This window comes from Hyperolius riggenbachi, chromosome 5 (genome assembly GCF_040937935.1).
Source record: "Hyperolius riggenbachi isolate aHypRig1 chromosome 5, aHypRig1.pri, whole genome shotgun sequence".
NCBI lineage: Eukaryota > Metazoa > Chordata > Amphibia > Anura > Hyperoliidae > Hyperolius > Hyperolius riggenbachi.
Window position 1 is genome coordinate 261,127,758 of NC_090650.1, and position 16,233 is coordinate 261,143,990.

At 43.0% G+C, this 16,233-nt stretch overlaps 1 protein-coding gene across 1 annotated transcript in view; it reads left to right on the forward strand.

Moving 5' to 3' along the window:
- Positions 1-13,773: 13,773 nt before the first annotated feature.
- LOC137519377 (collagen alpha-2(IX) chain-like) overlaps positions 13,774-16,233 on the forward strand; it is a 132,182-nt gene continuing 129,722 nt past the window's right edge. Inside the window, exon 1 of the mRNA XM_068238333.1 lies at positions 13,774-13,816. Within this exon, the coding sequence (XP_068094434.1) occupies positions 13,774-13,816 (43 nt within the window). The remainder of the gene's footprint in view (positions 13,817-16,233) is intronic.

Sequence of the window (16,233 nt, forward strand, 5' to 3'; positions counted from 1 at the left end):
TTAAACAAAACCAGTTGCTTGGCAGTCGTCCTGATCCTGTGTCTCTAATACTTTTAGCCTTAGACACTGAACAAGCATATGAGGAACAGGTTCTCTGACTCAGCTGACTCCGCTTTTACTGGATTAACCATTTGCTTGTTTCACGGTTTTGACTCAGCCACTACTTATGCCAGAAGATCAACAGGACTGCCAGGCACCTGGTATTGTTAACAATGAAAAAAAATTGGCAGCTTCCATATCTCTTACCTCAGGTTCCCTTTATCCAGCACTGTCCTTTTGAAACAGCTTTGATAATCAGGTTAGGGTTTGGTAGACACCTGCTTTCTGACTGTACAGCCTGTGTAGAGGCTATCGTTTGGCTGCTGCTTTTAAGCTACACACACACACGCTGTAGTATACTCTGCTGAGAATTCAGTGTGTGAGGTGACCCCAAGATCATCTAAAGTTGTGACGCATTGTTCCCCTTCTTCACCCTGACCGCAAGAAGCTGCTGCATCATTCCTTTCATGTCTGTGTGAGCTTGTAGTTGTCTGAAAGACCGCTGTATTTTCTGCAGATGTCTGCAAATAGTCAGAACAGCCAGGCAACTGGTATTGTTTAAACAAATAAATATGGCAGCCTCCATATTCCTCTCACTTCAGCTTCCCTTTAACTCTGACATCCCCCCCCCCCGCATGCTGAGGCTCCACATAGCCACCATACCACTAAGCAGCGGACTTACAGTGGATGGCGTTTTCGGATCTGATGCTCCAGTGATTATATCGCCTACAGCTGTTTTGAACTGCTGTTGTACAGCCAATATGGATTCTTTGTGTCTGGGTGAGAGACATATTAAAATTACTAAGACATAACCTACATTCTGAGCCTAAAGAGCCAGGTAACCACTCCTGAGCAAGGGAACAATACAAAATAGTCCAGGAAATGCGTTAAAGTTGAACCTCTGTTACTGCAATATACTGATATTATATTGTGATTGTGACATGATTCTACTGGCACTGCCTCCAGCAGAGATGGCATGTGCATTTTATTAAGCATGTGCATATAGAACATAATGGTAGTAGTTGAGTGCCTAGAGAAAGAAGATCACCATTAAACGATCTCAAACCTCAGAACATTACCAATGCAAGCCCATCTCCAGGGTGGAGTGTATTGGCACATCCTAAACTTGATCAACCAGGTCTTTAGCCCCCTGAGAGTCTCTAGAGACAATCCAGACTGCCCATATGAGGACATATGCGTCAATCTATCTTGTGCAGTGAGGCTGAAGTTGTCCATTCTGCATACATCATTTAGTTCTTTGAATACCTGAATCATGGATGGTATGGTGGAGCTCTTCCAGTTGCGAGCTATTAATAGTTTTGCCACTATCATCAGTGAGCCAGTACTGTTGGGTACACATGGTACGACTTTCCATGCGATTTTTCCAACCCGATAGTTTTTTCCACTCGATTCTGCGCTCGATTCTCTTATCTTCATTCATTTTTCTTATCTTTTTCCATTCACTTCTATGAGAAATCGAGCGAAGAAACGATCGGGAGCAATATCGGACATGACGGATTTTATCAATCTGATCCATCTATCGTATGGTAAATCGTACAGTGTGTATTGGGCATAAGAGTCTTTTTGGCCTTAGAGATCTGTTCAGGAAGCAGTGACAGCAAAGCTATCTGGCTCAAATGGGAGATTTTGCGAGTATAAGGTCTCATTAAGAGAAATATTGCTTTCCAATAGGGTTGGATCTTTCCACCATATGTGCATATAGGCAGGGGCGTACCTAGAAATCCCCGGGCCCCCCCCTGCAACAAAAAAACAATCCGCCCCCCCCCACTCAGGGACTTTTGGGGGGCAGAAGGGGACGCAGCATAAGAGGAGAGTGTGGCAGATCGGTGGGGAGGGGGAAAGTTCCCCTCCCTCACCTCGGGCTCTGCTCTCTGCGCTCCCCCTCCTGCAATCATTGGTGGCAGCGGGCAGGCAGCAGCAGCGGTGGCGGCAGGATGAATACATTACCTCTTTCTCGCTGGAGGACTTCCGTTCTCTAAGAGCAACTTCCTGTTTACACAGGAAGTTGAAAGAAGCTCTTAGAGAACGTAAGTCCTCCAGCGAGAAGGAGGTAATGTGTTCATCCTGCCGCCAGCGCTGCTGCTGCCTGCCCGCTGCCACCAATGATTGCAGGAGGGGGAGTGCAGAGAGGAGAGCCCGTGGTGAAGGGGGGGGGGATTTCCCGATCCGCCACACTCTCCTTTTATGCTGCGACCCCTTCTGCCCCCAAAAGTCCCTGAGCGGGCCCTAGGGGAGCCTGGGCCCCCCGCGACGGCAGGGGTCGCATCCCCTATTGGTACGCCAGTGCATATAGGTACCGACCTCTGTCCCTTCTGTCTCCAACAAAAGTTGGATTCTGATGGCTTTAACTGGGCAGTCTGGTTCATGCATCTATACCACTTAGACATCTCTATATATAATTTCCATGTGTCTCTGCGTCCTGTTTTGTCCCTGTGTCAGTGCTTTTTTGCTCTGTGCATGTGCAGGGACGGATGCAGAGACACTCGAGAGAGCTGGGGGGAATGATGGGCGGCAGAGAAGGACGGGTCCCCAAGGGGGGCGGGCCTGTGAGCGCGCAGTGTGTGCATGCGCAGCGGGCGGGTAGGCGCGTGTCGTGCACCTAAGCCAAAAGGATAGAGACCAATGTTGGGGAGGGGGCACGGCCACAGCCTAGCGCCCGTTTTTAAACGGGCCTTAGGCCTAGTAACTCTATAATTCTTTTCCTGGAAGTGGGCTTTTATAATGGATTTATGGATCAGAATAAGTATTTTTTTGTCCAATTTGTCACCCTCTAGCTGATAGCCTAGCTCACTCTCCAAGGTAGAAATTATTTTATTGAAAGGTATCATGCTAATAGAGCATATCAACATTGCATAAAGCACACAAAATTGTTTAAAAGGGAGAAGAACTCTACTGTATGAAGATCAGAATGAGGTCACATAAGTGTAAAACTGCCTAAGTTTCCTCCATAAAAGCTAATGCCCGTTTTAAGTCTTACAAAAAAAAAAAAAAAAGTGCTCAGGCCTCTTTCATGGTACAATTTTTGGCAAACTATCATAGTTTTTATATAATAATTTAAAAAAAATCATATTTAGTCACTCCCCACCTCTAAAGCATCCAACTTACGATCATATCTAAATGAGTTATGCTCATATCTGGAAAAATCCACCATGCGGAATGATCATTTCTTTCACTGGCTTGCGACCGACTGTAGTTAAAACTTTGCCGCACATGTGGCTGCCTAAGCCTGATGTAACGTCGCCCGATCCCGCGCACAGGACGCAATAGCGCGTGCCCACCGGCACAAAATTAAGCTGTTTAAAGAAAGCTGAGCTCCATACCTCGGTTACGAGCCGATTTCATTGGCTACTGACCCCCTGATCAAAGTGATCAGGAGGAAGTGTAAAAAAAAAAAAAAAAAGGCTCTGGTCTTTAGGAAACTAGAGTTGCGTTATCTGCAAGAAGTTAGGGAAACCATGTGATTGTTCAAGATAGATTGGGCCCATCAGCTTCTCTGTTTTCAATGCGATCGGTATAATCTGGTCGAAAATGTGATCTTTCACTAAAAATTGTACCATTAAGGTGCCCATACACACATCAATTTTTCTATTTTATTCGCCAGCAGATTAAATTTAATCGGATGGGATTCCATTAAGTGTTTAGTAAACATTTTGTGCAAGAATCGATCAAATGTATTGATTGAACAGGACAGAAAATCTAGGTTGATCGGGGTAGGGGCAGGAGAGGTGGCAGATCAATGGCCCGATCAAAACACAATGGTGCACTGTTTGATGCAGTGCAACGCTGCATTTTGATCCATTTTCAATAGATTCCTGCTGAAATAATCGATGTGCTGTGCGTGGTAAGAATTGATTCCTTCTGAATCCCTTTCAGAAAGGAATCGATTGTTTTCAAACATTGAGTTTAAATCTAAATGTGTATGGCCAGCTTTATTTCTGTCAGATGCAGCTCTGCAGAATGTTTATATACTTAGTGTTCTGAAGCCAGCAGAAAAAAATGTCTGGTCTCCCAGAATGCTCTGGGAGGAGAATTCCACATAGCTTAACGGCCTAGGTTGTGACATTACTGGGAGGGCAGGGCTACAAATCAATATACAGCAATATAAAGATTAAAGGAAGTGTTTCTGATGCTAAAACCAGGATAATTCACGTAAAAGTAATTATCCTAAATGATTTACTACTTTCTACCATATGTAAGTCACTACAGTGCCGCTTTACAACATCAGTATTTAAACGTTGGACTGTTAATGCCATGTTTTACTGCCTACGTTAATGCCATGTGCACTGGATTTAGATTTCTCACCTTTTAGAAATCGGCTACAAGCATGTAGAGAGTTCTGTATATGAACATAAGTTATTATAATAACAGGAAAAAAAATGACTGACAATTCCATGTAATTAGTGGACAACTTTGCTTCATAGGCACTACTGCATTTCTGGCTGCTCTGCAGCAAAAGACGTCTAATTGTATCTGGCAGTGAAGTTTTGTTTGCAATATATATATATATGGCATCTGAAAGAAGGAACATATTTTACACCTAGCTGTGTATTTCATGTGTACTTGTGAACAAACTGTGTTATACCTAGTCCTTCACCAACTAAGACCTCCTTATTCTGCGTATGTTTGTACAACAGTACAGTAAAGTGACTTGCGATCCGGAATGTTTAGAATCCCAGCACCTAAAATATAATTTACTGATCGTTATTTGTCCATCAGGTGACAAGCCTGTGTTCAATGCTGCTAACAGTAAGGTTACTGTTACCCAAGAGCATTCATAATAATATAACCTTTGTTTTGCTTTTTTTCTTTAAATGTGTCCTTTGTCTAGAATTCCAAATGCAAAATTGGGGATAATTGAAAAAAACAAAACGAAACTCTCTTTGAATTATGGATAACTGAAACAATTCTAAAAATGCAGAATTGAGCATCGTGGAGATAATCAGGAGCTGATTTATTATAGAAAGGGCTAAAATCATGGTTCATTTGTTAAAGGAAAGCAGAGTTCTGATTGGTTATTCTGGCGTTTTCTCCAGAGTTCTTTCTTAATAAATCAGACCCTCTTTGTTCAGCTTTTATAATGAGGCTATTTCTTGGACTAATAATTCACATTCTTTTTTTTAACAGTCATACACAATACTGTAGAGAATAAGATGTAATTATCAGAATATCGGTGTTCAGCTTAGCAATTGTGTGACACTAACTGGGCCCCAAGGGATCATGTGGGGCTCACTTGCAAGCCCTGCTGCTTCCCCTAACACAGAGCTATCTAACAAAGCGCTTGGAACCTTTATGAATGTCTCATCAGAAACATTCACTGAAATGCAGGAAAGTCCAAATAGTAAATATGTTAATGCGCTCATCATCATCATCATCTGAATGTAAGGGGTGGGATTTATGTCAGCAGGAAGCAGGAATGCCAATACTCCAGAGTATCAGCAAAGCAATTTTCAGTTTCCTCATGCTGGCATTATTGTATTTATTTTCTTTATTTACATAGTGCATGACCTATTATCAGGCATTTTACAGCGTTAAAAAAAATACACACAGATGTGCGCAATACAGGCCGGGGGTTGGAAGTCAACTTACCTGTGGGATTTCAAAGTTCACAGGAACATTCACATCTGATCCAGTCTCTAAAAGGTGCTCACAGTCTAAACGTGCCCATCAATGATGCAATCTCAGTTATACAATCTTACCTCATCTACGGTATATATTATGAGTGACCTTCATAAAGTTTCTATTAAAAGTATATTCACTCTGTTTACCCTTCTACTACATAAATTTGGTGAGATTTGTTTAATCAAAATCGTCTTAATACCCTTACAACACAGCGCTGCGTAATATGTTGGCGCTTTATAAATAAATAATAAATAAAAAACATACATTCATTATAAGGTTACCCTGGCCACACCCAAGTTAACTTGCCAATATGAGATGCACATAGTTCCCTTGATGGAATTTAAATTAAAGTGAAAAAAAAAAAATCTGAAAGGACAAGACCACCTGAAAGGGAAAATCATGACCATAACACGCACCTAGGTTTAGAATACAAAAGCCAGAGAAAAAGAAAATATATACTAAACCTGGTGCATCCATGGTGAAGGGCATCTTGTGGATTATGCCCCCTTTGTACCTTATGCCCCTTTGTAGCTTGTGTCTCCCTGTGTCCGCCTCTGTCCTCCTTGTGTCTTCTTCTATGCCCCTTTGTGTCCCCCTGCGTCCTCCTCTGCATGGGCACAGTACAGGGAGTCCCCAACATTGTGGCGGGTTGGAGGTTCGTATTGGCAGGTGTTCATAAGTTAGGAACTCCCTGCATTTGGACTATAAGACTCGGGGACTTTTCGCCCACTTTTGGGGGAGAAAAAGTGAGTCTTGTAGTCCAAAAAATACAGTAACTGTAGTTTTGTCTGGGACCATACATTATGTGCAAGTTTCCTATCATCATTTCCTGATATCACTCAGGAGTCACCTTGGAAATGACTGAAAAACAAGGACTTCACTCAGGCGCATGACAGCCATTTGCCTGCAAACCGCTGTACTCGCTGCTACCTTGCTGGGTACCCCAACACACTCCCGACATCTGTTACACCTCTTCCAAATAGTAAGATGTACAGACGCTATAGTCACACAGATGCAGATTTAAACTTATGAGCTGCCGGAGGTCACTGATCCACAATGGTCAGCGTATAGAAGCAGTTGAATCCTCAGCGCAGCATCAGTTAGTGGTCTGAAAGCCAGCATTTCTACTTTGCTCTTGAAGATTCCTCACAGCTTGAAAGCTACTATCCCAGAATTTTTTTTAGCAGAACATCACTGAAATGGTTAAACAAAGCATTTTGTCCTGTTATTCAGCTTCATATCCGCATCCAAACTACAGATAACAGTATCTGTTTTACTTGTTAAACACAAATGTATCAACACTTGAGTGTAAACAAACACTCTCTGAGAAACTGTCTCTGCTTCAGGCACACACAGAGTTCAGAATAGCTGATTAGAAGATGTTAATCCTACTAATATAATAAATGGGAAAGTTTGGATGTTTGGATATTTGGATGTTTGTTACTCGATCACGCAAAAAATGGCTGAACGGATTTGAATGAAATTTGGCACACACATAGTACATTACCTGGAATAAAGTATAGGATACTTTTTATTCCCATAACCAAAAAGGGGGCAGAGACAAATACAAATTTCACTGGAAAATGTAAACTGCAGCCATTCTTACACTGTTAATGCTCTCAAACTTTGCACAGTTGGTCGTTGGGTGACTGGGATTAATATTCAGAAAGGTGGGTGGAGTCTATAAAAGCCAATCAAAATTAACCTATTGATTTTCAAGGGGAATATTTACAATGCTGCCATTCTTGCACTGTTAATAGGACAAGCCTCAAACCTGGTACAGTTGATCATTGGGTGACTAGGGTTCAATTTCAGAAAAGGGGTGGAGCCACAAACAGCTAATTAGATTTGTTTCGTTTCAATGCAAATTATTGATGCCAAACACCGCAAAGCTCACAAACTTAGTAATTGATTAATTGTGTGTTAGGGTTACAAAAGTGGGCACAGCCAACACCAGCCAAATACATAAGCGGGCAACGCCGGGTCATAAGTGGGCGGAGACAAATACAAATTTTACTGGGAAAATGTAAACAGCAGCCATTTTTACTCTGTTAATGGTAGGGTTCTCAAACTTCGCACAATTGGTTACTGGGTGACTGGGGTTAATATTCAGGAAAGTGGGTGGAGCCTACAAAAGGCAATCAAAAATTACCTATTAATTTTTCAGGGGAATATTTCATTGCTGCCATTCTTGCACTGTTAATGGCACAAGCCTCAAACCTGGTACAGTTGATTATTGGGTGACTGGGGTTTAAATTTATAAAAGGGAGTGGAGCCACAAACAGCCAATATGATTTGTTTCATTTTAATGCAGGTTATTGATGCCAAAGACCGCAAAGCTCGCAAACTTGATAATTGAGTAATTCATTAATCGGGCAATGCCGGGTCATCAGTAGGCAGAGACAAATGCAAATTTCACTAATAAAATGTAAACCGCAACAATTCTTACACTTTTAATGGTAGGGTTCTCAAACTTTGCACAATTGGTCACTGGGTGACTGGGATTAATATTCAGAGAAGTGGGTGGAGCCTACAAAAGCCAATCAAAATTCACGTATTGATTTTCAAGGGGAATATGTAATTGCTGCCATTCTTGCACTGTTAATGGCACAAGCCTTAAACCTGGTACAGTTGGTCATTGGGTGACTGGGGTTCAAATTCAGACAAAGGGGTGGAGCCACAAACAGCCAATCAGATTTGTTTAATCTCAATGCAAATTATTGATGCCAAAGACTGCAAAGCGCACAAACTTGGTCATTGAGTAACTGTGTGTTATGGTTAGAAAAAAATAGACGGAGCCAACACCAGCCAAATACATACCCGAACAATGTCAAGAAATCGGTGGGTGGAGAAAAATACAAATTTCATTGGGAAAATGTAAACTGCAGCCATTCTTACACTGTTAATAGCAGGGTTCTCAAACTTTGCACAGTTGGTCACTCAGTGACTGGGATTAATATTCAGAAAGGTGGGTGGAGCGTACAAAAGCCAATCAAAATTCACCTATTGATTTTTAAGGGGAATATTTAATTGCTGCCATTTTTGCACTGTTAATGGCACAAGACTCTTGCACTGTTAATCACCTGTACCTGGTACACTTGGCCATTGGGTGATTGGGGTTCAAATTCAGAAAAGGGGTGGAGCCACAGCCAATCAGATTAATTTGATTTCAATGCAAATTATTGATGCCAAAGGCCGCAAAGCTCACAAACTTGGTCATTAAGTAATTAACCACTTTACACCCGCCCGTACGAATTTATCCATCCCTTTTTCCATCCTTTAACCCCCAGGGACGGAAGAAATCCTTACCTTCCGCGCTCCCGCCGCTGCCCGCGCTCCCGCTCGCTCTAGCGCGCATTCCTGCGGGTAAACACGCCGCTGGCCGCTCACCCGGAGATCAATGAACGGGAAAATCCATTCCCGTTCGTTGATCTAAGCCCCGCAATGATCCGCTGCTTTTCCGCTAAGCAGCACGATCATTGTGAAAAAAAAAACTTACCCAGCCTCCTACTACTTTCTCCAAGCGTCCGGAAGTTGCATTAAACAAAAAGTTACTGGTGCCATCTTGTGACCAAATAGTAAAACTACACCCTAAACATCACACACAAATGAATTAGTTATACACAAAAAATTAACTCATTACCTCCCACACTCCCCATTTTTTTTTTTTTTTTTTTTTTGCAATAAAAAAAAAATTAAAAATTTACAATTAAAAAAAATACATAAACAGTTACCTTAGGGACTGAACTGTTTAAATATTTATGTCAGGAGGGTACAACACTGTTACTTTATAAACTATGGGCTTGTAATTAGGGATGGACGCAAAACTGAAAAAAATGCACCTTTATTTCTCTATCCATCTCAGTGTACGCTGGAAAAAGGAGAGACTCCAGGCTCCTCCTCCTGTGGAAACACAACACAAGAAGCTTAAAAGTCCCCCGCCCTCCTAATCCCTCAGTATCTAGTGTTTCCGGCCTACCGGGAACACACGTGCAAGAAGCTGCACGGATGGCTATACCTGGCTAGGCAGAGTGTGTTTGCTGGGCATGGGATCCCTCGCTGGCCTGTGATCAGGCATTGGGAAGCCATCCTACCTGCGGTAGCCGGCTATAGGCAGTTAGCAAGCGGACTCGGAGTTGGTGTGGGTCGCTTGCTGAAATCTTTTTCCCCCCCCTGGACATCGGGCTGAGCGGCTGGACGGAGGTCCGTTTGGCTCTGAGTAAGGAGGCAGAGCTGGACGCGCGCGCGCGCGTAGGACGCTGGCCTTTTGAAAACCCGGGGGCGGAACAGGCTGTATAGGAAGCGTTGCCCTTATTTGGAAGACGCTCTCCCGGCCATTGAGGAAGTGACCGCAGAGGAAATAAAGAGCGGTGCTTCCGTCGGCTCCACGAGGATGGAGTCAGAGGAGTCGCAAGCCAGGCGAAAGGCTGACACGGCGGCAGGCTCTTCTCAGGCAAGCAGCACACCGGTAAAGTATACTGCTGTTGCCTGTATTGTGATGATGCTTAGCGGGAAGGTGGCAGGCAGGGATAATCAATGTTTCTTTCTTCTGTCCTTTTCTTTTTTTCAAAGATGGAGGGGGAAAAGAAGTGTCAGAATTGCTATGCCACTTTAGATCCAACCTGGCCGAAGCTAATATGTTTGAAATGTGCGGACGCCATTTTTGCCTCAGAGTCTATGGGTCTAGTTAGGCAATTTATGGACTCCATGAAGCAGGAGATTAGGGAGACCCTACTAGAGCTCAGGGGGGGTCAATCGGTTCCGGGGGCCCAAGAGTCAACTGGGGCTCCATCAGAACCAGGACCCTCTAGCAGACTGGATCGGTTTTCTGCGCTCCCGGCCGGCCTGTTTAATGAGTAAGAGGAGGAGGAGGAACCTGTAGAGGGATCAGAGGAGGGAATTCGCTCTGATTCCGAGGCAGAAAGTGTAAAGCAAAGGGACCCTAAGTTCCTTTTTCTGCCTGAAGAGACACAGGAACTATTGAATGCAATTTACTCCACTGAGGATATTAAAGAGGAGTTAATGCAAACTTCTGTGCAGGATAAAATATATAGCGGTTTGGTGCAAAAGCAAAGTAGATCCTTTCCGGTCCACCAATCGCTGAAAGATATTATGGAATCTCAATGGAAGGAGCCTGAGAGAAGGCTCTTTATTCCTAAATCAGCCAAGAGAAAGTTTCCTTTTCAAGAGGAAGAAATAAACAAATGGATGAAATGTCCAAAGTTGGATGCCTCTCTGGCAAAATGTTCCAAGCAATCTGATTTGTCATTTGAGGACGCGGGGTCTATCAAAGACCCTATGGATAAAAAGATTGAGCTCCTTATTAAACGAGCCTGGGAGGCAGCAGCGTTTGGGTTCAAGGCTAACCTCTCTGCGACATGTGTTTGTCGCAATCTAAAAATTTGGGTTGAAAATTTAGTGGATAAAATTGTGGCAGGAGAGCCACTTGCGGCTTACTCAGCCTCTATTCCTGTTATTATTAAGGCCATTGGGTTCCTGGCAGACGCTGCAGCAGAATCCATCAGAGTTACGGCTCGTACTACTGCCCTATTAAACTCTGCCCGTAGAGCAGTTTGGTTGAAAGCATGGGAGGGGGATCTGTCATCCAAAAACAATTTATGTGCCCTTCCTTTTGAAGGAGGACTACTATTTGGGGCTGAGTTAGATAATGTATTGAAGAGATCTGCAGAAAGGGGAAAACAATTCCCCAGCAGGAAAAGGACCATTCCTTTCAAAAGGCCTTTTCTCCAGAAAAAGACAGGTAAAGAACAAGACAGAAATGCTGTTTTTCAAAAGAAGTGGTTCCCGAAAGGAAGAGGAAGGGGGGGCTTTGTACTCGGAAAGTCGGAGGTCCCCAAAGAATCCAAATGACTTAGAAGTAGGCGGCAGGTTGAGGTTTTTTCAGAGTCAGTGGGAAAAGTTAAACCCAGACATTTTTGTTTTGAAACTAGTTCGGGAAGGTTACCGGCTAGAATTTTCAGTTCTACCTCCAGACAGGTTTTTCCTCAACCCGCTCCCAAAGGATCCGGAGAAGGCAATAGGGATGAGAGCAATGATCTCATCCTTATTGGCCATGAAGGTAATAAAACCAGTCCCCAGGGAAGAAAGAAACAAGGGTTTCTATTCCCACGTTTTTTTGATTCAGAAACAGACAGGCAAATTTCGTTTCATTTTGAACCTAAAGAAGCTGAATCCATTTTTAAGGTACAAAAGGTTCCGTATGGAAAGTATCTATTCGGTACGCCAGCTTCTGAACAAAGGGGATTTTTGTGTAAATCTGGACCTGCAGGATGCCTACCTGCATGTGCCAATTTGGAAGGGGCATCAAAGATATTTAAGGTTTGCAGTAAAGCTAGAAACCCAGACGCTGCATCTCCAATTTGTAGCCCTGCCCTTTGGAATTGCATCAGCCCCCAGAGTATTTACAAAGGTGGTTTCAGAGGTAATGAAACCACTAAGATTGCAGGGGATTTCAGTTATACCTTACTTGGACGACATCCTCATACATGCTCAATCAGAAGACATTCTAGAGCATCACAAACAGATAGTAATTCGGACATTTGCAGAGCTAGGTTGGATAATCAATTGGCAGAAATCAAACTTGATACCGTCTCAGAGGGTAGTATTCTTGGGTTACCTGATAGACTCGGTGGAAGGCAAGCTATTTCTTCCCCAACAAAAGAAACAGACGTTGCAGGAAGCAACTCATGCGTTGCAGACTCAACATTCGTCCTCAATAAGACAGATCATGAGAGTAGTGGGCCTGATGACCTCAGCCATGCCAGCGGTCAGGTGGGCACAATTCCACAGCAGACCACTGCAGAACTTTCTGTTACTCACTTGGAACAAATCACAGGAGTCTCTGGACAAAAAAGTAATATTGCCAGGAGAGGTGAAAAATTCTCTAGATTGGTGGCTAGACGACAGCAATCTGGTGGAGGGAAGGCACTGGATGCCTCAAAATCTAATAACAATCACCACCGACGCAAGCAGCAGGGGATGGGGGGCAGTGTGCGGGACGCTCCACATTCAGGGCTGTTGGAACAGGCAGGAACAGACTCTGTCATCCAATGCAAGGGAGCTAAAAGCAGTGGAGATGGCGTTAAAGGGGTTCCAGGATCAGATTCGGGACAAGGATGTTCGTATCCTGTCAGACAACGTCACGACAGTAGCATATCTAGCCAAGCAAGGGGGAACGAAGGTTCCAAGCCTAATAAAAATGACTCAGGAGATTCTGCAGTGGGCCGAGCACAGAATATCTTCCATATCAGCCACTCATCTAAAAGGCAGTCAAAATCTGGAAGCAGACTACCTGAGCAGAGTCGACATAAATCCAGTAGAATGGAGTCTCAATCAGGAAGTGTTCGAGATAGTAGCAAGGAGATGGGCAAGACCAGAAATAGATTTATTTGCCTCGCCAAAGAACAAAAAGTTAGTAAAGTTCATGTCCCTTTACAGGAACAATCAGGAGGTGGCAGTAGACGCCATGGCACAGCCGTGGACATACAGAGTAGTATATGCATTCCCCCCGACAAGGCTCATTCCAGGAGTGTTAAGAAAATGGAGAAGAGAGCAGTCAGACATGATTCTGATCGCGCCATGGTGGCCGAAGAGGGCCTGGTTCGCACAACTGTGGACAGAAGCAGGAGGCCTGTTCTGGACTCTGCCACAAAGAGCAGATCTGCTGCTCCAGGGGCCAGTACGGCACCCAGATCCAAAGATGTACAGCTACACGGCGTGGTTTCTGAGGAAGAGCTCCTAAGATCAAAGGGATTATCTCGGGGAGTCGTGCAAACATTATTAAAAAGAAGAAAGCCTGTAACCAGAAAGATATACTCAAAGATGTGGAAGGCATATTTGCTTTGGTGTGCTAACACTAATAGACATTCCAATACAATTCCGGATATACTAGAATTTTTTCAGAAGGGGGTAGAGATGGGATTATCAGTTAGTACCTTGAGGGTGCAATGTACGGCCTTATCACTATTTTTGGATAGAACACTAGCCAAAGTACCACTGATTAAAGATTTTTTTACAGCAGTAGAAAGATCCAGACCAGTAAAAGCTAAAATATCTCCACAATGGGACCTACCGATGGTTCTCCAGATGCTCATGAGTCCTCCATATGAGCCATTGAGTAAGTTAGATCTGGGGAGATTGTCCTTGAAAGCGTTATTTTTGGCTGCAGTAACTTCTGCCAAGAGAGTGGGAGATCTTCATTCATTATCGATAAAAGAGCCTTTTTTGCTAGTCTTCCCTGATAAGATTGTGCTTACGCCGGACCCGAATTACCTACCAAAGGTTGTCACGGACTTCCATAGATCCCAAAAGATAATATTTCCATCATTTTGCCAGAATCCCAAAAATGAGAAGGAAAGGCAGTATAGTAAACTAGATGTACGTAGGGTAATTTTACATTACCTAGAAAGAACAAAGGAATTCAGAAAGTCAAGTCATTTATTCAACAACTACACGGGCCCAAATAAAGGTCTACAGGCATCAAAGTCAACGTTGGCCAGGTGGATCACGAGGATAATAGGGGAAGCCTACAGGTTGAAAGGACTAGAAGCCCCAGATAGTTTAACAGCCCATTCCTCGAGATCAATATCAACGTCTTGGGCAGAGAAAGCAGGAGCATCTTTACAACAGATTTGTCAAGCAGCTACCTGGGCGACACCGACGACCTTCATCAAACATTATAGGATAGATGTGTTGTCGGGGCAAGATATGACATTTGGGAGAAAGGTTTTACAGGCAGCAGTCCCACCCTGAGGTTAGTATAGATTACTTGCCTGTCTCTCCTTTTTCCAGCGTACACTGAGATGGATAGAGAAAGTCTAGTTTAGACTTACCGGTAATGATGTTTCTAACCATCTCAGTGTACGCGGTACCTCATCCCTCCCTCTCTGCTGCTGTTCTCCCTCTATGCACTCTATGTGGTGGATGTAATCCTAGATGGTTCTGGAGTCACGGGTTAGTTCTTGGTGGCCGGAGTCTTATCTAGATACTGAGGGATTAGGAGGGCGGGGGACTTTTAAGCTTCTTGTGTTGTGTTTCCACAGGAGGAGGAGCCTGGAGTCTCTCCTTTTTCCAGCGTACACTGAGATGGTTAGAAACATCATTACCGGTAAGTCTAAACTAGACTTTCCAAATAAAATATTGGCGCCAAACATTGTGATAGGGACATAATTTAAACGGTTTTATAACCGGGACAAAAGGGCAAATTTCATGGGTTTTAATTACAGTAGCATGCGTTATTTAAAAACTATAATGGCCGAAAACTGAAAAATAATACATTTTTTCCCACATTTTTCCTATTTAAACACATTTAGAATAAAATAATTCTTGGCAAAATGTCCCACCTAAAGAAAGCCAATTGGTGGCGGAAAAAACAAGATATAGTTCATTTCATTGTGATAAGTAATGATAAAGTTATAGACAAATGAATGGAAGGAGCGCTGAAAGGTGAAAATTGCTCTGGTGGTCAGGGGGTAAAACCTCTCAGTGGTGAAGTGGTTAAGTAATTGTGTGTTAGGAAAAGGGGACGGGGCCAACACCAGCCAAATACATACCCGTGCAATGCCGGGCGTCCAGCTAGTATATAATAAAAAGCAGTTTGAATAAAATGCAATGGCAGCTTTTAGGTCACTATAAATTACACTTTGGAAACTTGTAATTTGTAAACAGACAATATTACTTATGCACAAAAGCAAATATGATAACTGTATAATTATTAAAAAGTAGGAAAACACATTTTTATTGAATGTTATGTCGGAGTTTCAGACCTCTTTAAAGGATTTCCCACACTCTGAAAAAAATTGTTACCTGCAGCCACCGGTGCTCACACAAAATGCACAAAAGTGGCTCCACCACAAAGGTAATAAATGGAATCGGATAAAGTCTCAAAGTTAACAGCATTTTATTTTCATCAATAAAAGCATTAAGTAAAAACAACTCACATCACAGGTTCTTGCACACAGAACCCAGGTGTGGAGAGTGGGCAATTGCTGTGTAACCTACGGAGCACTATTGTGTGCTGATGTGCGTTTGGATGCATTAGTGTCCTGTGTTCAAGGACCCATGATGTAAGTTGTTTTTACTTCGGGATTTTGTAGATTGAATTTTTTTTGACAAATATATCAGTAGTTTATTGAAGTTTGTACAGACAAGGCAAAAAGAAACAGTATTTCAAAATGTAAGACAGAGTATCTAGCGAAGACCTCTTATCTCAGATTTGTAGTCTTGTATACAGTAGAGAGGGAAAAGATAGAGGGTCCAATGACAATAAACAGTTTGCAGCGGAGTGGTCCAAATAAGGTGGTACAAACAAGTAGGGTTTAACCACTTCCCTACTACAGGTTTTTTCCACTTCAAGACCAGAGCAATTTTCACATAACGCTTCTCCCATTCATTTGCCAATAACTTTATGACTACTTATCACACTGAAACAATCTAGGCTTTCTTTGGGCAGTACTTTTTGCTAAGAATTATTTTATTATATATGCATTTTACAGGGAAGAAGAAAAAAATTGCAAAAAATTATCATTTCCCAGC